General features: G+C 37.6%; 1 protein-coding gene across 3 annotated transcripts in view; it reads left to right on the top strand.

Moving 5' to 3' along the window:
• VPS13B (vacuolar protein sorting 13 homolog B) overlaps window positions 1-25,513 on the top strand; it is a 778,894-nt gene that overhangs the window by 669,345 nt on the left and 84,036 nt on the right. For all 3 annotated transcript variants that reach the window (XM_027131497.1, XM_027131496.1, XM_027131498.1), the window contains 4 exons: window positions 4,629-4,825; window positions 14,418-14,599; window positions 15,695-16,044; window positions 21,296-21,457. In XM_027131497.1, the coding sequence (XP_026987298.1) occupies window positions 4,629-4,825; window positions 14,418-14,599; window positions 15,695-16,044; window positions 21,296-21,457 (891 nt within the window). The remainder of the gene's footprint in view (window positions 1-4,628; window positions 4,826-14,417; window positions 14,600-15,694; window positions 16,045-21,295; window positions 21,458-25,513) is intronic.

Below are 25,513 nucleotides of genomic sequence, written 5' to 3' on the forward strand. Positions count from 1 at the left end.
CAAGAGATTTTTTTTTATGTTGGAGAAATTTTAAAAATAAAGATTATATCTATATGATTTATAAACCTGTGGCTCAATATATATTTCAGTGGACAGTTGACTAAAGTTACCTTTAAAATACTAATTGTACTGAGTGTTGTTATCAGCTTTTCTTTTGAGGTTTTGAGGACAAAAATGTTCTTAACATGGGGGAAAGGATTAATACGTGACTTTTGCAAATGTACTTATAGACATACAATCTTAAACTTTTTAAACAGAAGTTTCATTTATTAATACCCCTTTATTAACCAAGGGAAATAGGGCATATAAAGGAAAATCCTGACAAACACATGTTTTATGATGTATTTCTATAGTAGTTCTCTATTGTTTTCTAAATTTTGAAAGTAGCCTGGAATGTTCCAATTGCAGTATGTAACCTCAGAACCAGCCTCACACAAAGTTGTGAACTAAATAAAATTTTTCTTTGGCTTTCTTCCAAATCTCTCTTTTTGAACTTTCACAGTTTCTCTTTGCCTAAGCCCCAGTGTTGGTACAGTTTACTTTCATTGCCCTTAAACTACCTAATGGCTTCCCACAATGGTTCCCAGCTTGCATTGCCTTTTATTATGGATTTATTCCAACTGTCTCCTGTACATCAAAACTTGCTAGTACTTTTTTCTTAAGGCCTCACTCTGCTTTCCAGTGTGACGGCCAATTTTCATAAGCTATTATACATGAATTTTCTTTTAACTAATTATTTATGTTTGCCTGCGTTGGGTCTTCGTTGCTGTGCATGGGTTCTCTCTAGTTGCAGGAAGCAGGGGCTACTCTTCGTTGTGGTGCGCGGGCTTTTCATTGCAGTGGCTTCTCTTGTTGTGGAACACAGGCTCTAGGCGTGCGGGCTTCAGTAGTCGTGGCGCACGGGCTCAGTAGTTGTGGTGCATGGGCTTAGTTGTTCCGCGGCATGTGGGATCTTCCCAGACCAGGGTTCGAACCCTTGTCCCCTGCATTGGCAGGCGGATTCTTAACCACTGAGCCACTAGGGAAGTCCCTATTGTACATTAATTTTAATGGAAAACTTCTGGAGACAATACCAGAAACAAGTCTTTTTTTCACCCTATTTGCTGTGTAACCTCTCTACCAAGAAGATGATTTTTGAACTTTACATTCTGTTAATTTGTTACTAATTAAAAAAAAAAGATAGGTATGTTAAATACGCTTTTCTAAACTCATTTGCCCTCTCCCATGAGATTCTTAGGTGTCTCACCCCACTTCCCACATCTTATCCATTTCTACTTATGGCTTTCTTAAGCTAAAGGACTGACTTACTGGCAGTCTAGAAAGGAGTTAGGCAAGGAGATGTTCCTTTATCTCTCAAGTAATAGGCAACATACAGGGAAATATTTTAATAGGTATGCAGCAGAAAACCATATTGAACTCTGATTACAAGGTTCCTGAACATCCAGGCTCAAGGTTTATTATTTTCTTCCCACAGGTCCAACCCATTGTTAAGACATCTAACAAGCAGGACCCTTATTCACAACCTACCTGATTCTTTTAACAATACCCAAGCTTCAGAAGTGTTCTTTGAGCATGAGAAGGATAAATAATTAGTAACTAACATTTCTTAAGCTTTTATTATGTGGTATTAAATGGAAGGCTTTGTCTCCTTTAATCCTCACAACAATTCATGAGATAGTTCTGTTATTATCCCCTTTTTAGGGATATGAGTACTGATGTTAGAAAAATTAATTTACCCAAGAACTCATAGCTAATGGAACTAGAAATTGAATCCCATTAGGTATAACTCCAAAGTTTATGCTTTAATCTTCTATACTTCTTTGTGGAGAATTTTTAATGTGCCATAGATGGACTGAATCACCCAGGATATGTGTATTTGTTCATTCATGAATTATTCATTCATTCATTCAGCAACTTTTTTTGAACATTCACTGTATACAGTTTGCCAGGTTCTGTGAAAATCCGAAGCTTAGCCAAATGGAAATCATTCCCTCAAGGAATGTGTCTACCAGCGAAAATGTCATGTATAGAAATAACTGTAACATGAGGTGTATAGTGATAAGAGCTATGAAACAGATTCCCATTTTTAAAAACTATTGGAGTTCAGAAAAGGGAAAGCATTTCTCCATCTGGGAGGTGAAAAGGCTCAAAGAAAGGTGGTATTTCATTTGGACCTTGATAGATGGGAAAGATTTAAACATTAGACAGTGAGAAACCAGGGATTCTACGGGTATTTGAGGCTGAGAGACAGTATAGGAACAAAGACCCAGAGAGGGGAAAGTTAGAAAAGTGTATGTCATGGAAAGCAAGAAGAGGGAGAATTTCAAGAAATGGTGGCTAAAAGTAGAATTTATGGATATGTCACTTGTCCTTATCACTAACCAAAACATATGCTCTGTTTCATCACACTGTTAGCCTCTTATCCATATCCATTTTGTGCCCCTTTCGTCCATTTAGCACATCGCCATACGTGGATGCTCAAGTCCCCATTTAAGGAAAAGAAACTGTTATAGATGGAGGTAAAATTTATTCCCATTCAAAGATTTAGAATCACTTATTTAGGAAAGGAAGGTTAAGGAGAAATCTATTCATTCAGGAAGCTTTTATTAATATCCTGTTATGTTCCAAAAACTGATGCTAATATTTTTAAAAATAATATGCCATTTTTGCCTTAAGGATCACAGAGTCAACTAAAGGAGACAAACATGTAAATAAGGAATGGCGACATGTAATGACTTCTATGATAGAGGAGTAAGTTAGATATGGAAGTGACACAAGAGAGGCAGTGACCAGTTCTGAGAATGGTCATAATTAGGAAATGCTTCCAAAACAGGAGACACATCTGAGCCCAGTCCTTTTTTTTTTTTAAGACAAATGGAATCAACCCACATGTTCTATTTTGAAGCTTAATTTTTTTTAAGTTAATAATATATCTTGAGTGTCTTTTGTGTTAGTGTATATAGGTATTCCTTATTCATTTTAACGGTTGTACAGATTCCATTCTGTAGATCTGCATTTTATATTTAATTCCATATTTGTATCTTTCCAATTTCTTACTAATACAGTACTAAAGTAAACACACATACGTATACACACACACACACACACACACACACACACACACACATATTGGAATATCTGTAAAACAAATTCTTAGATGTATCCTTCCAAGCATTTAATAGATATTGCCAAATTATTCTTCAAAAATAATGGGTAGAAATGCTTTTCCCACACCTCTACAGAAATTGGAAATGTCAGTCTTTTCAAACTTCCAGATTAATAAATAAAAATACTACATTATTGCTTTAATTTGAACTTATGTAAGTATTAGTGAAGTTGAGTATCTTTGCATGTTTACTGGCTGGTTATATCTTTTCTTCTGTAAATTAATTGCTGTCAGAATCTGGGATTTTACCTTATGCAAGCTAATGTTTTATGGATGCTCACATAATATATTAGACTTTTGGGTCAGAAACAAAGAATATTATTGCTCGTGGCACAGCAAACAGTGTGTGCATCATGCTTGCATTGGTTTCTCTTGCCCCCAAGTCCCACAAGGGCGATGCAGAAGAGCCCCCAGGGGGATGCTCTGCATGCAGTAGATAAATGGCACAGCATGGAACATGGAGCTTGTCAAATCAACCTCTTTTAGAGCAAGTCTGCTCTTTGTCCTGGAAAGAAACTTTACCTCATCACTCAAAGATACTTTCTGCAAACAGAACCTGGGAAATGGTCCCTGTTAACAGCTTTCAGGGCCTTGCATCCTTTACATACCTGGCAAGAACATGCAGGGACGTTCAGGGCCTCTTCCAACAACTGCCTTTGCTTGTTTTTCTATATGCTTACTTAATCATTTTCTCATTGATTTGTAAGAGCTCTCTGCTCTCACAACAAGTATTTGTAGATCTGTCATTAACTATTAACCTGTTTTATCCTAACCTTGCTTTTTATTAATTCTGATGTTATCAGTTGTGAGGTTTGTTTGTTTGTTGTTTCTTTTACCGTCCGCGGGTTTCATGCCATACACAGAAAAGGCTACCCTATTATGATAAAAAATATTAACTGATTTTTTCTCTTATGTTTTTAGCCTTTAATATTTTGATCCTTTTGGAATTTACTTACATATAGGAATGATGTAGGGACCCACTTTGGTTTTACCAAATGGCTAACCAGTTCTTGCAACCTCATTTCCCATCCTTCCCATACTTGTTTGAAATGGTACCTTCATCACATACTAAAATTTATCTGTACTTATATATTATTATTTTTTCTTCTTCTAATCTATTTGTATGTTACTACTCCAACCTTATCTTTTAATTTTAATTAGTGTAGCTTTATAATAGACTTAGCATCTGGTAGCATTTGTTCTCCACTCTTTCTCCTTTATTTAAAAACTTTCTTGACTGTTTCCACATATTATTCTTGAATGAGTCTTTTGAAATAAAGTAGGTAAACAGGATGAATATAACTATGAAAAGAAATCCTAAACTACTGTCCTTTACAACTGTGTCCCCTTTTAAAAGTCTCATTAATGTTATAACTTTTATGAAGATTCAAGTTGCATGTCAACAAATACAGAAACATCATTTCTGTTTGCATCTTCTAAAATCTTCTTTCTTTTAATATAGATTCCTTGTAGTTTGGAATACTGGGATGAACTCCAGAAGGTTTTTGTTGCATTTCGAGAATTTAGTCTGTCTGAAAGCAAAGTTTGTGAACTGCAGTTGCCAGATATCAATCTTGTGAATGACCAGAAGAAACTGGTATCCTCGGATCTTTGGAGAATTGTTTTGAACAGCAGCCAAAATGGAGCTGATGACCAAAGGTAACTCAGTGAACAAAGTGAAAAATGAAATAGTGGCATTATACTAGGAAACAATCGTCAAGTCATCTAGTGGCCCCTCACTTAGCTATATCGCAGCTCTCTAACAGCTGCATCTGTCTGAACTACAGATGAGAACGAGAAAGTGAGATAGAAGCTGATGTTTCAAAGTCTGTGTACTAAAATTCCTGTGTTTTACTGTGAGCTCTAAGAACCTGTTCCTTAAATATAAAAGGAAAAAAGAGCAAAAAACAAACCTCAAAAAAACCAAAAATCCAGTTATCCTGAGCTAAAAAATATAGAGGAAAAGAGCCATACACACTTTAATAGACTCTTAATGACGCAGTCATCAATATGTGTAAATGTTAACCCTGGGGCATTAAAAGAAACGTTAAGTAAATTGAATTGTCTCCTTTTTGGAACTACTTCCTTCTTAAGGGGTTTTTTAAAAAACTTCAAAAGACAGACATTAGGAAAACTTGACTAACCAAAATAATTTATACTCAGGATTTCAGATAGCCAAAGTTTTATTCAGCTCTTGAGTCTATTTGACTATAATGTATCTCTAGAGCTATAGACTTCAGGTATTCTGAATCGTGTCCCCAGAACTTCCTGTTCCACACCTCCTACAGGATATCTGGTTAGTGACAAAACAGGGCCAGATTGTCCCTATTTCCAATGTTTGCCTGCTTAATACATCCACTAACTTAGAGTAGAGAAAAAATGGCTCCAGCAATTTATTCTTCAAGTGCTCCTTCTAGTTTACATATCCTTATTATGTCTTTCTGTTCATGCTCCCCTAAATGACAAGAAAAAGAAACTAAATCACCATCAATGGAACAGTTTTTTGGGTCATATGATATGTGTACTATGGGCCTGTGCCTATCTTGCTGCCCATCACTTTCAATGTCCTACCTTCTAATTCTCCTGACAAGTTTGCTCTAGCATTATCTTATTCTTTGTATATAATCCACCCCTCTTTTTTCCCCCAAACAACATTTTGACACTAACAAAAAGAAAAAAACATCCACCGTTCCAACACCCTGTGATTGAACCGTTTTCTCTTTTTTGTTACCTTTATTTTTGCCCATCATTGTATGCCTTTACAGGGTTATAATCATAGCACACCATTTTGTATTCTAGTTCCTGTTTTACATTATAGATAGTTGTGAATGCTTTCTCTTTTTGTAATTAATAGTAATATATGTTCATTGAAGAACATCTGGGAAATACAGAAAATAATACCACCCATCGTCATATCACACCGAGATAACCTCTGTTCACATTAGTCTGTAGCATCACAGTCTTTTTCGTTGATTACTTTGTATGCTTAATAATAATATGTTTTTTGCTTTATGATTTCTATTTCTAGGTCATTTGGGCTCTTTAAAAATAATTGCCTTCCCAGTATATTACCTAGTAATGTACGACTGGTGAAAATATATTAAAGAAGTGGGGTCTTGATTTTACCTATATGAAATGCAGCAGTGAAAAGAACACCCATCCTGGGAGGAGTTAGCAGATGGATAGAAAGATTGCCTATTCTAAGCATAGGTTACCTAGTCAGAAACCAGGAAATCTCAGAAAACAGAGCTATGGGTAATGATTTTTTTTAAAATCTGAGTTTCATTATTAGTATCAAGTTAGAAATCATTTCTTGATTCTAATTATCAAAGAATGCATTTTCATCATTGAAAGAAGCATTTTGGACAAGGTTAATTCCTCTGAATCTGAAACATTCATGAAAATCACTTTGTGGTAAGCTTAGCACTGCAGAAATGTGGAACCTTTAGGGAATGGAAATTTATGCAGACAGTCAAATTTAGGCAGTTTTTCACCAAGCTTTCGACATTGTAATCACAGATCTTTTGTCCTCACCTTGGATTTTTCAACTTGCCTAATATTTCACAATTGATCTTGCTTTAAATTGTTTGACATTAAGCATTTTTCAGGTAGAAATTGATATTAGTGAAATTAAATTTGAAGAGCTGGTTTAAAAATCAACATAATAAAACACTATTAAGACATTTTTCAAAGAGAACAGTAAATAAATTTCATCCAGTTTCTTGAAGGAAAACATCAGTGCTTTGATGATATGTCAACATTTCACATGGTTAGATCCAGTATATTCTGTCATGAGAAATCTAAAACTGGATAAAAACCTGACACTTTTGTGATTAGAGATTATCGTATCTTAAATAATATTTATGGTTTGAGAAGGATATGCATCAGACTTTTGTACATTACTGGAAGAAAGTTCGTAAAAATAAGTCCCATGAAGCTTAATCTAAAAAATAAAGCATCTTGCCCACAGTTGTCAAAAGTGCAACAGTGTAGGATATTTAGCGGTAATGGCATCGCTGTGTGTATGTAAATAGAAGCACTATTTATTAGGGATTTTCAAGTTAGCAGACCTGGGTTTAAGTCCCTCCATCACCAACTAGCTGTTTGGCCATGAGAAACTGATTTCTACGCTGAGGCCTTAAGGAATGGGTAGGAGCTAACCAGTCTGAGGGGTGGCAGGTAGCCTTCGGTACAAAGGACTGGAGACAAGATTCACTCTCTTAAACCTTGGTCTGTTTATCCCATACAGGCATATTATCTTTAATTCAATCCCCGTGTATCTGTAATAATTATTTTCCACTATCTTTAATTAATGGTTTGCTTGATCATATGAAAATGAATGATGGGTAACTGTTGTTTTTTTCAAGGTAGCATTGGAAGGAGAGTAACTTAAGCTTAGTTTCCACAATAGTATTGAACTTTAGTAGAGTTCTCTTTCTATTTGTGGTGCACTGGACTGAAGCAAGAGATACAGCCTTTAAGCCCTGATCAGGGTATCCATTTCAGCTATTTATTTTTAATCTCAGCATGTATGTATTTGCCCACCCCCACTGCCCACTGCTGAAGCCTAAATAAACCCCTTTTCCCAGTAGGTCCTGACAAGAAACAGACAGCACACTCAGACTGGTTAACTGAGGAGAGTTTACTGTAAAGACTATTTACAAAAGTGTTGACAAGGTGAAGTGATAGGACAGTACCCTGAGGCTAGAAACCATGGGGAACCATCCCACTCTTAGTCCTGAAAGAGCCAGGTAATAGAGCCATTACCAAAACTAACCCAGAATGGGTGGTTGTAGCTGTTTTTGGTGGAGGGACCAACAATGTGCAGAGACGTGGCTAAGAAGGAGCCAGGAGAATATGAGTCCTTCCGCCACTCTCTTCACACCTTCTGATCTCCCTTGGGCACCTTCCACTGGCCGAACCAAAAGACAAGCCAAGGACAAAGCAGCTTGTTGATACAGTCAGGGGCAGAGAAGAGGATGGGGAGGGGTAGAAAGTGGATTTAGAGAGCAAACAAGATAGCCAGCAAGCACACGCTGTATTTGGAATTTACAGTTTCTTACCTAGTGATGGGACCTAGGCGGAAAGATGAGAAATGGCTGGTGGGCCCAACTCTCAGGCTTTGGGCCACTCTACTAGGTTCCCTGAGTTTGGTATCAACCAGATGTCTTCTGATGGACCAGAACAACTTTCTACTTTGTTTCCACCTCTTACCCTCACCCCAAATGGCTAACTCCAGAAGTACGTGACTATCTAAAGTCACAAGTTACAGGCAATTATTGTGTTACACAGTAATAACTGTGAAGAGCTTGATATATATGTCCAGTTAACTTTATGACAAATTGTTTGATGATAATGCTAGGCTGTTTACCTGTGCCGAGTCTTTGGTGGTTTTGTCCATATTGCATGGTCACTTTCTCACAATGTTAAAACGTGAGAGTAGATTGCTTACAAGGACTTTTTATCCCCACCCACAAAACGTTGGTTCATAGAAGGAAGGCATCCTGGAAAAAGAAGTGTGTGGCTCTTTCTTCATGTGATGAAAATGGAAACTCTGTTGAGTTTTTTAGAGCGCAAAATAAAAAAAAATAAGATTTTCTCCTTCTCCCTAAAGATCCTGTAAGTCGCTGTCCACTCATATTTAGTGATCTTTGAGACAGTGGTCCACAGCTTTTTGTGTATGTGAGGAAGAGATGCTTTTTATTTACCAAACCTTCATTCTTGTGTGTATAGCCAGTGCAGGAATCAGAGGAAGAGCATTGTGATGGTAAAGTCCCTGGATCATTTCCTTTCTCCTCACTGGTTGAACTTTCTCCTACCAGACGGTCACTGTGGCCTCTAGATATTGTTTGCCTCCATTTGGCTACTTGGATATGTACTTTTAGATGTACCTAAATTTGCTGGGTACCATTTTTTTTAACCTTTTGACTTTCATAAACCATTCAGACAACAATCTTGACGTTTGGAACTGCTTTGCCACCTTGTTACAAGGTATTGACAGTAGTTCCCTGTGCTATACAGTAGGTCCTTGTTGCTTATCTATTTTAATTTTTTAAAATTTATTTATTTATTTATTTTTGGCTGTGTTGGGTCTTCGTTGCTGCACATGGGCTTTCTCTAGTTGTGGCAAGTGGGGGCTACTCTTCGTTGCGGTGAATGGGCTTCTCATCGCGGTGGCTTCTCTTGTTGCAGAGCACGGGCTCTAGGCGCACGGACTTCAGTAGTTGCAGCACGTGGGCTCAGTAGTTGTGGCTCTCAGGCTCTAGAGCACAGGCTCAGTAGTTGTGGCGCACAGGCTTAGTTGCTCCAGCATGTGGGATCTTCCCGGACCAGGGCTCGAACCCATGTCCCCTAAATTGGCAGGCGGATTCTTAACCACTGCGCCACCAGGGAAGCCCTGCTTATCTATTTTATATGTAGTAGTTTGTATCTACTAATCCCAAACTCTTAATTTATCCCTTCCCCAACCCATCCCCCACTATCTCTCTTGGTAACCGTAAGTTTGTTTTCTATTTCTGTGAGTCTATTTCTGTTTTGTAAATAAGTTCATTTATATCATTTTTTTTTAGATTCCACATATAAGTGATATATGATTTGTCCTTGTCTGGCTGACTTCACTTAATATGATAATCTCTAGCTACATCCATGTTGCTGCAAATGGCATTATTTCACTCATTTTTATGGCTGAGTAATATCCCATTGTGTATATATACTACATCTTCTTTATCCATTCATCTGTTGATGGAATTTTTTAAATAAAATAGAAACTATCAATGTGAAAAGGACAAATACTATATAATTCCACTTATATGAGATACCAAGACTAGTCAAATTTATAAAGACAAAAGTAGAATGGTGATTGCCAGGAGATGAGGGAGAGGAAAATTGTTTAATGGGTATGGACTTTCAGTTTGGGAAGATGAAAAAATTCTGAAGATGGACGATGATGTTAGTTGCACAACAATGTGAATGTACTTAATGCCACTGAACTGTACACTTGTAACTGGTTAAAACAGTGAATTTTAAGTTATGTGTATTTTACCACAATTTAAAAAATATTTTCAGTAACCTCCCCCCTGCCATTTTATAGCTGTACGAGGTTACAACAGAGGTGTATTTCTTATTTGCAGTTAGAGTTAAAACATTCCCCAAAAAAGACAGATCTAAGGTGTAGAGAGAACATGGTGCATCGTCCTTTGTCTTCTCTCCTCCATGCGGTGCTCTCCCAGGATGGACAGGACAATGTTTTTGCAGTAGGCAGTGGAGAGTTTAGGTGAACCAATGTTGAGAAACAGTGCCGCACTGGGATGAATGACAATGTGATATTGTCAGATCCCTCTTGGGAGCTAAAGGTAATCACCAGCAACTAACATTAAACTAAGTAACCAGTACGGTACCCTGTTTGCCAACCAGGAAAAGAGGGATGAGATTTTTTTTTCTCTTATGGAGTGATAGACATTATGCTAAGCAGTTTCTATGTAGTACCTCCTTTAATACTCAAAAAGTAAGTCCAATTACTATACTTACTTTACAGATGAGAAAACAGATTTAGCTAGATGAAATAATTTGCCCATGATTACAGTGTAAGTGGAAGCAGTGCAAGCATTTTCATCTCGGTTTTCTTACCTCAATCATTCTTTTCTTAATCTCTATGCTATATTATAAAACTCTTATTACCACAGAGGGATACAGAGAAAAGCCCAAGGCTTTATCAATCAAGTCAGATCATTGTTGGATACCTGCAGAGCTATAGGGGTGACATCCAGGGGTGAATCTTTAAGGATTATGCCTGGGTCCCTGCAGTGCCTATGGATCAATCAAGATCTAAACTTACTAAAACACTCCTTGTTTAAAGGAGTTGATACCCTTCTATGGATCACCCAGGACAGTTAATAAGTCCCTTTGGCTAAAATGAAGGTATGGATATGTAAAACTCCTGCCATACTTTCTACTCTTTAGAATATTTCCTCTATTCTAAAAATCTGAATTTCCATTAGGAACTTATTGATATTTGAACTAACTACTGAATCTTGTGTTCTATGTATTACTATTTGAAAGGTTTTGCTCCTTGGAGCCATCTTTACTTTTCCATTTCTGATTATTACACATCGCATGAATTATGTTTTTCCTTTTGATATCTGGATCAGATCGAAGTCCATTGTACTTAATTAAGGAAATGATATAAATGTAGTTGCTATAAGTGTCCCTAGCAGGGTCATTGTTCTCATTTTTATGACTGTTTAGCTCTATCATAGTTAGATATTTTTAATCCTTATGTAAAAGGTAAACATGCATATGTACTTTTATAGTGTATAGTGATGATCGAATTAAGTTGAATATCAAAAACTATAAATTTACTGATTCAAAATATAAAGCATTTCATGTGCATATACCATATTAATTTTGTGTTTAACACATTTTAATTTTGATATAACTCCAATTTTTAAATAAAACTCTAACTTTTTAAATATAGATTAATCTAGTAACATTTTAGTCAGGATTTCAAGATGGAAAGAGTGCTGACCACTTGAATATATACGTTAGGAGTTACTGTATAGACCTAAAAATATCTTTTAACCATTGATTTGTACATTTAATTTAGGAAAAGTGAAAAATCAATTTGTTATAAATAAAGATTTTGACACGCACTTATTTGTGACATCTTAGCAACCTTTTTCAACATGTTACAGAATTTGCTACTCTCAAGAGAGAGAAAAGTAAATCTTGGAAAATCTCAAGAGTGCCAAAAATTGCAGTTGACAGAGAAATTCTTCAGATAAAAACCTCAAATTTTGTACTTACTGTTTTAAAACTGATCTCAAAGTACTCTCACCTGGATTTTTAATATTTTGACTAACGCTATACCCTATTTTTAACAACTTCTTAAAGTATTATAAGGGAGAGATTTCATATGTGTAAAACACACGTACAGGGCTTCCCTGGTGGCTCAGTGGTTGAGAGTCCACCTGGCAATGCAGGGGACGCGGGTTCGTGTCCCGGTTCGGGAAGATCCCACATGCCGCGGAGCTGCTGGGCCCATGAGCCATGGCTGCTGAGCCTGCACATCTGGAGCCTGTGCTCCGCAATGGGAGAGGCCACAACAGTGAGAGGCCCGTGTACCGCAAAAAAAAAAAAAAAAAAAAAGTATCTCCTTTCTAAAACACACGTACAACTAATACAGTTTGGTCTTTCTGAATAAATATAAGTTTTAATTTTACCTTGCCAATGAGATCTTTTTTTAACTTTAATTTTTTTAATTGAAGTATAGTTGATTTACCATGTTGTGTTAGTTTCTGGTGTATAGCAAAGTGAGTCAGTTATAAAATGTGTGTGTGTATATATATATATATATATATATACACACACACACACATATATATACACACACACACATACACATACATACACACATGTTTTCATATTCTTTTCCAGTATAGGTTATTACAAGATATTGAATATAGCTCCCTGTGCTATACAGTAGGACCTTGTCGTTTATTTTAAATGAGATCTTTATTTGTAACTCCACAGATAAATTCCTAGAAAGCTATTTGGATTAGTATACCCATTTATAGAAGTTTTAAAAATATACCTAGCTGCATTTTCATGCATAACATTTCATCAGAAACATAGTGCCCCAGAGTTGTGCTTTCTTTGCATGCAGTGGAGTTTTTCTAACATTGCGGTAAATACCACCACATAACTATAAACACCTGGAAGTTAAATATTCAGTAAACCTAGCTTTCATTTTCACCAGCCTTTTTACAACCTCTTTCAAAACTCAGCTGAAGATTCACACTCTGCAAATCCCACATGATTCACCCTGTGCCATTCTGACTTCCTCTTGTATTTCCACTCTGGCAGTACTTCCAACTTGCCTATTCCTTGTTGGTTGTTCTGTTTTATAATGTTTGTAAACATCTACATATTTTATATCGCCAGTTAGACTGGGAATTCTTTGAAAACCAAGGATTTATTTCTTTAGTTTTTCTTGTCATAGTTCTCCCTAGGATACTATAAACCATTGTTTCTTCTCTAGGCTCCTCATGGATTTGGGAGCCAGGCTACCATAGCTGTAGAGCAAATTTCAGATTTGGAAAGAAGAGGGTGGAAGACGGTAAGGGGGAATAGGGCAGCATCTATTTAGTGATCCACAATTAGCAGAATGCACCTTGGCCCCTCCCAATCCCCAGGTCTCATGCTTCTACTAGCATTGAGGGGAGGCAGCTAGGCTGCATGTTTCCCATGCACACCAGCAGCCGCTATGTACAAATTTCTTCCCTCCTACAGATGCCTTCACTATTTATTTTAATTGACTTTTACTGGTATAAAATGGTGTTGGGAGGATGGACAAGTAAAGAGAGGACACATGTGGTGTAATTGTCCATGGAGCCTTGGTTCTTCTGGACATGGTCATAACTTTTATGGCACCTAATACAGTATGCAGTAGGTATTCAATACAGAGTATTGGCTAACTCATATGGGAATATGGATGTGGATGACCTGGAGAAGTAAAACAAAAGAAAGATTTATGGTGACACTGAAAATACTGGGTTTTTTGAACAGCAGAGTCATACTCTGAATTGTGTTGGTCTTAACTTACGGACAGCTTGTTCTCATATTAGTTTAAGTGAAATGTGGATGGAAGAAAATTGGGTTGGAGGTCAACATGGCCTGGGGTTTCAGGAATCCTTCAAAATTTTTCTGCTAATAACTCATAGAGAATAATCAGCAAGAACTTAATTTTTTAAATTAATTTATTTAATTTATTTATTTTTGGCAGCATTGGGTCTTCATTGCTGTGCACGGGCTTTCTCTAGCTGTGGCGAGTGGGGGCTACTCTTTGTTGTGGTGCACGGGCTTCTCATTGCGGTGGCTTCTCTTGTTGCGGAGCACAGGCTGTAGGCACATGGGCTTCAGTAATTGTGGCTCGTGGACTCTAGAGTGCAGGCTCAGTAGTTGTGGCACACAGGCTTACTTGCTCTGTCACATGTGGGATCTTCCTGGACCAGGGCTCGAACCCGTGTCGCCTGCATTGGCAGGCAGATTCTTAACCACTGCACCACCAGGGAAGCCTCAGAACTTAATTTTTTAAAACGACTTGTTTATGTGAGCAAATATGGAAGATTTGATGAGAACATTGACTATAGGATTATGGGAGCTAGCTTTAAAAACCCCTATAGAAAGACATTTCATTTATATGATGTTGGGAAATTTAGGTTATTGAACTTATTTTATTAATTATCTCCCACAGCTCTGCAAGTGAATCTGGTTCTCAAAGCACTTGTGACCAACTTGTAACTCCAACAGCCCTGGCTGCCTGTACCAGAGTTGACTCCTGTTTTACGCCATGGTTTGTCCCATCTCTTGGCGTTTCCTTCCAGTTTGCTCACCTGGAGTTCCATTTTTGTCATCACCTTGATCAACTAGGCACAGGTACTCTATTTTAGCATCAGAATAACATTCACTTAATACTTACTGTTTTATCCCTGCACAAAACTCCTTCCCTACTGACCACCACTCACAAGGTGGAGGAAACTTTTAGAAGCAGCATTCATCTCCTCTAACAGTAAGCACCAGCAAAGTTATTCTGAAGTTGATTTCATATGATAGGTGTCCCCCTTACATTTGAACCATCTTATGGACCTGTTATATAGGGTACCAGTTATATTGAATTGCCATGATTTTGCACACTTCCTAATGAGAATTTTCAAGGAAGTTACAAAAATTGCAGGTTTTACTGTTACTCCAATTATGATCTTTTTGAAAGAAATACATCTGTTTTTTTCCTATCTTATGAGCCATTACATGAATGGCATATAGTTTCCAAAAGTACTTGATATTACCTTATCTCGAAAGTACAAAAACCTTCTACAAAAAATGGGCAAATTCTCCAATAATTTAAAAGACTAGCATTTTTACAAGTTTATAAGGTAGAAGAATAAGTTTTTCCACACACCAAAAGTGGCCTTTTATAAGTTTGCTCATGTTCATGAATAATTATTCCTAAAAGCCTGTACCAAACCTTTTCTACTTAATACATTTTGATTCTGGTATTAGGTTTTCAACCTACATGTAATGGAAAAATGAAAAAAATCAGATTAAAACTAAACACAGCTGCTGTTAAGCATCTTGCCTTTTCAGCAAAAATGGAGTTTAACCTGTATTTTCTAACTCTGTTTGGGTCATGTTTTTGGTTTTGAGATTTGATGGTAGATACAGAGCACTTCTATGAAATGCTTCTTAAATATTTACCTCCTCTTCATTTTATTTGTTGTCTTTTGTGATCAAATTTTTATCTGTGCATGTAACCTTTGTAAAGAGACCTGCTGATTGAACAAAACAGTTTTGTTTGCAAATATCAAATGGTAATTCAAATGTTATATTATCTTCAAGAGAATATTTGAATTTATTAACCAGCAAATATTGCATTCAGTAACCAAGAAATGAATAATTTAAATGTCATCTCTTTATTTCCATAAAGCGTTGGCTCATCTCAACTGCTGTTTTTCTTGTTTGTTTTCTCAACAGCTCCACCGCAATACCTACAGCCATTTATTTCTGATAAAAATGTGCCATCTGAACTAGAATACATGATTATTTCCTTCAAAGAACCACACATGTATCTTCGACAATGGAACAATAGTTCTGTCTGTCAGGAGATGCAGTTCTCAGCTCAAGCAGACTGTAAACTTCTAGAGTGCAGAAATGTTACAATGCAAAGCATGGTGAAACCCTTCAGCATCTTTGGACAGATTGCAGTTTCCAGCAATGCAGTAGAAAAGCTGATTGATTGCTCTATCAACGTTGACTCAATATTTGTAAACTTTGGGCAACATGTAGTTCATTCTCTAAACACTGCAATACAAGCTTGGCAGCAGGTATGTATATTCTAGAACAGTTTACAGTTTGTCTGTGTGTGATCTTTTACTAGGCACTTTATGTTATCACTTCTAATAATAAATTAAGCACAAACAAAAATGTGAGAGAATGAAGAATTTGATGGGCACCATAATATTTGGGGCCTCCTCTGTTTTGGCAAAGTGATGCATGTTATTTTTAAAACCTTTGGAGAACATGGGTTCTCTACACATGCATCAGAGATGATGCCCACATTTTTGTGACTAATGTACCACATCTGTGTGGAAAGTAACACATTCCCAGAAATTTTTTCCAAGTATTATGGCTTTAGTTTGCCAAAGCTCAACTTGGTATGTATCACATTGTCGAAGCAGCCATTGCAGAAATGAAGAACCTGTGTGAGGCTTCCTGATATAAGCAGTTCATCTTTTCAAAGAGAAAAGGCAGTGAGAGGAAATTATGTGAACATAGTATAATTTAATTTTAGTCTTTCTCCCATTATCATTCTGCCATTTTGATTCACTAAAAAAGCACTCGATAATAGATTTTGTAACCAGCTAAAGACTCTTGATAATAATTTTTTACTTTTACCTTTTGTCAGAAATTATCCATATCGAAAAAGAGTTAGAATATACGTCTGTTTTGAATGACATATTTAAAATGGGGAACCTGCCCACGTCCACTAACATGAAACTAATTTCACAGAATATTTGGATAATATTGATAATGTGCTCAGTGATTTAATAACAAATCACCTCTGCTTCCCTTACTGATTTTCAGTATAATATTGCATTTCAATAAAGCTTGTGTTATTTAAGCTGAGACATTTCCCCACATTTTGTATGTTACAGGTATTTGTGCAGACTAACTCCCCAAGAGAAATGGTCCTTCACTCCACCCTGACCTCATGTGGGGATGGGGCAGTGGTGGGGGGGAGGGGCTTGAGTTCTAGAATTTTTATGGGAATGAACTCTTTTCTTTATATGCATGAAGACCTATACAAGACTAAGGAATTAATTACCTAACATGGCACTACAATAGCAAAGGGAAAGAAGATAACACATCTGTTTCATATTTTAAAATTCTTTTTTAAGGGCATTCCATGGTTTTCTTGCTGCAGAGGACATGCGTAAAATAAGAGCTAGTGTGATCTAAATCTTTGCAGCTGGTTCGAATAGCGATGTGAAAAAAACCTCCGTGGCTCCAATTTCTGTTTTTTGTCATATTTTGAACAATGCATTTAATAAAAAACAAACCTAGAAAATATAAAAGAGTCATTGATAGAGCATTTAATCCCAGGATATTTTTGTCTTGGTATCAGGACCATTGTAAGAGGACTCATGTGTAGCAACTACTGCAAAATGGCCCTCAGAAATATCAGTTTCCTCCCAGGGTAAAAATATTCTCTTAGACACAGCTATACATATAAATAAAATACGGTGCATAAATATTTAAATGTTTTAAACCACATCAGAGTGTGAATGACTGACTGGCTAACACAGTGCCTTGAAGGAATATTCTGAGTTTTTTTAAAAATGGAATTGTATATTTGATTAAGTAGAGCCATATGTCACGTAGCATATCGCTGACAGGTACATTCTGTGAATAGTTGGTTCTGATTTATACAGGGATTTGGCAATGTTAACATGAGCCACAAGAGGATATACTTCTGTAATTGTTGCTATAATTTTCTTGTTTCCTCCCATGTCAAGCGTACTTGCCACCAAGTTTTAATGTGGTAGGCATCTCTAACCCTGTGTATTCTAAAGTAAATACAAAAATGCACTACTTTGAAATTACAGGACATTTGACATTGAAATGGGCTTATAGAGGGGTTATTAAATTCATTGTTTCTAAGATGTTCTGAATGTGGTTTATCCCCTTTAGAGGGGAAACTTAGTTACCCAAGCTTGGATTTTATTATGTATATAATGCTCATATACAGTATAATTATTGCCAATGAAAAACGTGAACTTAACAAGCTGGATAAGCAATTTGAGTTTTCCACATACTTTTTATCGGGTTCTTATCCGAGACAAGTCATTTGTATCCAGTGTGGATGGACCAGACAGTTGAAGCATGAAACAATTTGGCCTTTCACCTTTAGGTCACAGTTCAAGATTAACAGAAGCCTTCATCAGTGTCTGATTTCTCTGGCTGTAGTTTTTTTTTTCTCTTTTGTAAATGATTAATGTTTTGTGAAACCAGATTAAGGACCCAAAATGCCACTTGCAGTTTGCTTTATATTTCCATGTCACATTCCCACATTTGGACCAAATAGGATGTAAAGGAGATTTTTATTTAAAAATCAAGGTTGTGCTCATGTATCTTATCTTACACCATAATGATATCTCTCTTTAATTGCCTGTATAACAGTCCAGCACAAATCTTAAATGTAAATAAGCCATCTCTTAATTACGAAAGCATTCTGAGGTTGCGCTTTTATATGATGTCACATACAATATGTACAAATTTTTTTATAATATACTAGAATTTAAACATTCCAAGAAACGCTTAAACTTATTACAGTTTTAATGAACTCCACAGATGAAGGAGCAGTAGAGAAACAGTTCCCTGAGGACTTTGAGTATTCTTTAGAAAAATGTAAACAAGCCCCTTGTGTTCTTTCATTTACATTTTTTTCCTAAAACCCTCATCATTTATTAAAGGTCAGTTTTTAGAGATGAGGAAAGTAATATGATTTTTTTCTACCCAAGCCCCATCTGGTAACTTAACCTCTGTGTAACCAGCAGATTGATCCCAATTCATTATGAAAATTGAATTTCAGTCTCAGGATGTCTATCTAAGTGGGAGTTGGAATCATATCCCTTTCTTCATGTTTGTACTGTTGGACCTAACGGAGAGAAAAATGTTTACAAGGAGAGCAGTTTATGTTGATTATATAACGCTAAATGGAAAAATCTCATCAAAACTAATTGTACACTGTGACTCCAGTTTAATTAAAGGTTTACAAACCTTTAAATATATAAGATATATAAGATAGGATTAGATCGGATAGACTAGAATAGGAACAGGCAGGACACTCAGAAGTGAAAAATTGCTGGAAAAAAAAATTCTCCAAAATGTTCACAGCAGTTATCCCTGAGTATAAAATTAGAGACTTTGTTTTTAAAAATCAGTACTTTCTGTATTTTCTAATTTTTATACTGGGAACATATATTACACTTGTAATTTTAAAAGTTAAATTTACTCATGTTTGTTTCATAAGTGTTTATTGAGTACTTACGTGTCAGGCATTATGCTGACTACAGGAGCAAAAGTTGTAACTAACAAAGACCTGGTTCCTGCCCTTATGCAGCATAGAGTCTAATGATGGAGACAACAATGACCCATAATCATGCAAATAATTACTCAGTCCCAATAGGGATCAGTGCTTTTAAGGGAAAATACATAGTGTTGTGTGAGCATAAAATAGAGGGACCTAAGGTGATCTGGGAGGATCCCAGGAGGCTACTTTACTCTGAGGGCATGACCTGAAAACAGGAACCTGAAAGCTGAGTTGGAAGAAATTAGGCAAGCAAGGAGGAAAAGAGGTCCAAGCAGAAGAAAGGCACTGAGGCAGGAAGGAATTTGATGTGTTGGATGAATTGAAAGGAGGCCAGTGCAGCGTTGGAGCGGCTGAAAAGGGCTGGTGGAGCTGGGGTCTAGCAGGCAAACGGAGAGTGGTTCAAGATGCAGCAGGGGCCAGATCAGGCAGGACGCCTAAAACCCACGGGCCGTCCAGTTTTGAAATCATAGCTCATGATTAAAAGCCACAGCAAAAAGTAATATGGTAGGCGGCAGATAATTACTGGTTATAACTGCTTCAGTCTCACTTAGCCAGAGACTCCTTTTATGATTCCTGTGGTTGTCAGGCAAGGTTCCACTCCAGGAGAATAGAGAGGTTTGGTGAGAATAGATGGATGATAGAGCGAACGCTTTAGGAGACCCTCAAGGGTATCTAGAAGAATGAGGTATTTCAGGGCCTCTTCACCGACTGCAGCTGTAGAGCTCTGCCTGCCCACTTTAGGGGCCTTCTGGATGATTAGGAAGGGATTGTACCTCCCAAGAAAATGTTCTCATGAGGTTCTAGATCAGGTCTTGGTCCAGGCTGGATTCCAGGTGTGTTCATCCATAGACTCCTTGGCTTCAGGCCATGTAGTCACCTAAATTTCTATGCTCATGAGTGGTATATCCCTTTTTACTCTCCCTCCCCTCAGTAAAATGGCAAATGACAGAGTGTGGCATTGTGACATTATTTAGATCCACAACCAGGAAATAGAAGCCAACTGGAGAAGCATCAGTTACATATTACCTCCTATTGTCTGCAGATTCAGTGGCTAGTTAAGATATTTTTCTTGCATTCTCAAGTTAACCATTTATTTAGCTATTCTTTTCATTTACCAAAGGTATGTTTATTATTTTTTAAGCCATAAGCTAACCAAAGTGATAAAAGAGTAAGCACAGAAATGCTCTATCACATTGCCAGTGCTTCGATATAACAGCAACCAGTGGAGATACCATTAAGTTGAGAAGGAGGTACCAACACAGGAACGTATTACTAATTTGCTGAACCTTAGTAGATTAATGGAAGACATTTGCTGATTGATTATTAGCTGAAACAGACACCAACAACTGTTTTTCAACTAACGTTTTTTGTCTTGAAAACTGCAGCTTGGCTTATACTGACTCTGAAGTTGATCTGTTTCGTGTGTTCAGCCTCTTAACAATAGCGGGAAAGTTATGGTTTTATTTACGTCTCTCCCTGAGCAGATTTACACACACATATCCACCCTCCCCCTCAAGGGAACTGGGGATGTATTACCTAAATGATCCTTACTTTCTGTAGGGTACAAACTGTGGCTTTGGTAATTGGTCTTGATTGTCAAGTTGAGAAGGCCAGGAACATGGTAATTCTAGCCTGTGGTACTCTGCTCAAAAACGTGCGCTACCCAGTACAGCATTCTTTGTAGCATGTTAATTCATTTAAAAATGTTAAAAGTTTGAAGGATCTCATTGTTCTTTTACTCTTCTGTGTGTATGATTTATTTTGCAGGAATATAAATCAAAACATATTCTTGGAACATTTAAGATCTCTTTAAGGTATTTTTTGTGCTTATCCTGGAAGTATAGAATACTTTGTATACCAGAGCTAATGACAACAGATCTTTTAGTATTTCTGTGTTGTAACAATCGCCACTGGGCAGACAGCTGCCAAACATCTTGCAATTAATCTGATGCACATTGGCTTTCGTATTCTTTTTCTTTCAGAATAAATGCCCTGAGGTAGAGGAGTTGGTCTTCAGCCATTTTGTGATCTGTAATGACACACAGGAGACACTGCGGTTTGGCCAGGTGGATACTGATGAAAATATTCTGCTGGCCAGTCTCCATAGTCACCAGTACAGCTGGCGCTCTCACAAATCCCCACAGGTATTTGAGAAACAGCCTTACAAACACAGCAATTTTTAAGGTTGCGGATTCATTTCTTCTGCATTTGTGTGCCTGTGTCTAGTTATTTCCCTTTTTAAGTCTCCCACGGGGTCGCACAGTATGGCTACATCTGACAGAAACCCAGAAATGTTTAGAGGACGGAGCACAGTGTACCCATGCTCCTCTTGGAGTGGACGTTCTCTTGTTCAGCATAGGTGCTCTTGAGGGAGCCTGGTGTGGTGATTATGAGGGTGAACTGTAGAGCCAGAGTACGTCAGCTTGGATCCTGGCTCTGAATTACCTCGCTTTGCTTTCATACTTCAGTTTTCTCATGTGTAAATTGGGGATAATAATAGTACCTGTTTCATAGGGTCATGAGAACTAAATAAGTTAATATGTGCAAGGCACTAAAATAGTGCTTGATATACTATAAACATTGTATGTTGGGTATTATTTTTCATTTGTTTATTCAGATTCTTACTGTGTATATAGTCCGTGGCAGTCATGTCTTAGGCACTGGGAATTCAAAGGCAGAGAAGTCTTAGTCCTTGCCCTCCAATGACAGCTCACCGTCTGTGACAAAATGAGCACGATGACAGACTATGCCCAAGGGAGCACTGAGAAAAGACATACCAAAGGATGTCTGTTTTCCAAGTAGTATAATTCCATTTTCCTGTCACTTTAGATGGGAATAATTAGAGGGATGTGCCCTGCAGGGATAGCTGAGGATGAATTAAATACAAAGATGATGTCTTAAATGAGTAAAAGAAATCCTAGGAAGTACTCTCAAGAATAATGTATTTCTAAAACTCTGGGTAATAAGGAAACTACTGTCTGCTTATGATTAAAAGAAAGTCATTAGAGAGTTTTCCCATCTCGTCTATAGACCAGCTTTAGAATATGTTACACCCTCAGCTATTTTCTTTTTTTCAGTAGCTCAATTCTGATTTCTTACTTGCTTTTTCGTCATATTGCCACACTATTAGTATAAAATTTGGAAAAGTAGATATAGTGCAGTTCTTCTTAAGTCTGTTTAATTCTGGTTATTCAAACAGGACATTAAGACATCATATCTCCTTTTCTAATAAACGTTCTTACAAAACTGTCTCATATGATATGATATTGCACTTGTATTTTTAGAATGAATGACATTCCCTTCTTTTCTTTTTTTTTTTTTTAGTTTATTTTATTTATTTATTTGTGGCTGCATTGGGTCTTCTTTGCTGCGCGTGGGCTTTCTCTAGTTGTGGCGAACGGGGACTACTCTTCATTGCAGTGCAGGGGCTTCTCACTGCTGTGGCTTCTCTTGTTGTGGAGCACGGGCTCTAGGCACGTGGGCTTCAGTAGTTGTAGCACATGAGCTCAGTAGTTGTGGCTCGCGGGCTCTAGAGCACAGGCCTCAGTAGTTGTGGCACACGGGCTTAGTTGCTCCGCAGCATGTGAGATCTTCCCGGACCAGGGCTCGAACCCGTGTCCCCTGCATTGGCAGGCGGATTCTTAACCACTGCGCCACCAGGAAAGCCCGTGCCCTTATTTTCTAATCCTCCTTTTGAGAAATGTCTGTGTAAGCGAGTTTTTAAGTCGTTTGGTTGTTTACCCCTTGTAACATCATTAAAAGACAATTGGTTGGTTGGTTGGTTCGTTTCAAAAATAAGTAATTTTTTTTCTTATTAATTGCAAAAGTAAGAACGTAGAGCAGATATATAAACCAAAAAAGGAAAACGAAAAAGACCACCTATAATTCCAACCACCCAGAGGCAATCCATGTTGTACAGCCTTTTAGAGCTTCGAAAGGCTTCTATGATCATTGCATTCCCAGAAATGAACTAGTAGTGATGGGAAAGAAACCTCTGAGAAGGTGCAGTAATGTGTGATCGTATACTGTACCTGTAGCCACTTCACCCATTCATACACACACGCTGCAGGCCTTAGCCAATAAAAAGCAAAGCAGAGGAAGCTTACCTCCCTTCAAAGTCATTTTAAGCTGCGTAGACTACCATGGCCCTCAGTGACCCTCAAGATTCCCTGGAGACTGGAGCCAGGATGGGAAAGGTGATCGTAAGAACAGAAGGCTCAGGGGTGTGGAGTAACAGTAGTCTTCATGTTATGGATGTACGGTTTCTAGATGGGAAGGACATAAACAGGAAAAAAGAATGGCTAACCACTGCCACACTATACCTTTCATATTTATACTCTTCTGCACTTGGGTCTTTTTGTATTTATTACTAGTCTTGTTTTCATAATATCCCTGTGTGATTTGTATTTTTTGTTACGCATATTTTATAGGTAAGGAGACAGAAATGTTAAGCTAAGATGGTGGTAGAGATGGATCTGAATCCCGTGTCTTTTCACTCTCAATATAGTGTTATTTCCACAACATTGTCAAACTCTCCTAGGTTTTGGCAGCATGATTCGTCTGTTAGAAGAGCCAAATGGTGAGGTTTTAAGAGAAGGGCTGAGAAAATCACTGGTATAATACTCTACATTTAAAGCTAGACTAATATGGGATTCTTGGTACAAGTATGAACCCTTGCAAAGCTTTAAGGACCAAAAACAATAAGAACCTTTTAATGACAAACTGGAAACATAAGATAGGTATCTATTAAACTTTGTTTTCCTCTTTTTAATTTGTAACTGCATCCTCTGGATACAAATTTTAAGATGAGCTACAGTCATTATAATCTTTAGACTAAAACTTAGATTGTATTTGTAAAAGGTGTCTCTTTACTACAGCTACCTATGCTACGTAAAGAAGTGTGTTTTAGGACCCTCTGAAGCCAGAGAGGTCTTAATGGGCCCAGAGGGTCTTCATGGAATTCCATACACACACAATTGCACATTCTGCTGTGTTCTAATGAGAGGTTACATCTGAGGATCAGAAAAGCTAACCACTTAGCTTCAAACTGCACCTGGAGGTAGTCATAGACTCACAAGTGAGCAAACTGTTCCTTTTTCCAGACTCCAAGTCATATCCTGCACTGCCCAGCAGCTTGGTTTTAGGAACATTTGTGTCTGCATGTTTATGCTACCTTGGGTGTTAGTCAATTCATAGTCTCAGGGAGGATTTCTAAAGTTCAGAGAACTTAACTCTGCTAAACAATGTAGCTTATATTGCAGAGATCAAGAAAGTGGCAATGACACCTGGAAAGGTTTCAAAGAGGTCAACATGTCTTAGAACCACACAGGAGGTTGCTATCAACAGTAAGTCCCAACAGGATGGAAAAAAATATAGACACAACCAATTCCAGAAATCCAAAGCTGAAAAACCTTTTAGAATTGAAATGTTATAAACTCTCCTTATAGTTTCTAACACATGCTCTGAGGCAGAATCACTTAAAATGCTGGATATCCCACAACAGTTGCTTGCCTAAGCAAACAAAGGAAGAACAAAACTTTTTCCTAGGGAATAATTGAACATATTCAGCTGCACAGTCATATATGCCACCACAGAGGGCCCTTAAATATTCCAATTCAGTAGACTTCAGATCAGGTTGGACGAGAACAGTAACCAGTCCTTTACTGAGAAGTGCTTCACATTATATGAAGTTGAATCTAAGGACTGGATATGTGAGTTTATGGAATCTTTCCCCAGAATATGGGCAGTATATGCAGCTCAGAGTCAAGGGAAGCTTTGTTTAATTTAGCCAAACTGACTTTAGTGGCGCTTCCATCATAGTAGGACTTGTGTGTAGGCTGTTCAAGTTAACTTCCTTTTCTGCTTAAGAGAGAGCACTGTTAGGTAATTAAACTGCTTGCAAAAGGAATGCCTCTATCTTGTATGTAAGGAATTACATTTGCTTTTACCCTCAAAACATGCCCAATTTAGGGCTTCCCTGGTGGTGCAGTGGTTGAGAGTCCGCCTGCCTGCCAATGCAGGGGACACGGGTTTGTACCCGGTCCGGGAAGATCCCACATGCTGCGGAGCGGCTGGGCCCGTGAGCCATGGCCGCTGGGCCTGCGCGTCCGGAGCCTGTGCTCCGCAACGGGAGAGGCCCGCGTACCGCAAAAAAAAAACATGCCCAATTTATAGATTATGCTTTTTTTTTTTTTTTTTTT

Source organism: Aethalodelphis obliquidens, unplaced genomic scaffold (genome assembly GCF_003676395.1).
Source record: "Aethalodelphis obliquidens isolate GAN/ISIS:26980383/991018 unplaced genomic scaffold, ASM367639v1 scaffold39, whole genome shotgun sequence".
Lineage (NCBI taxonomy): Eukaryota > Metazoa > Chordata > Mammalia > Artiodactyla > Delphinidae > Aethalodelphis > Aethalodelphis obliquidens.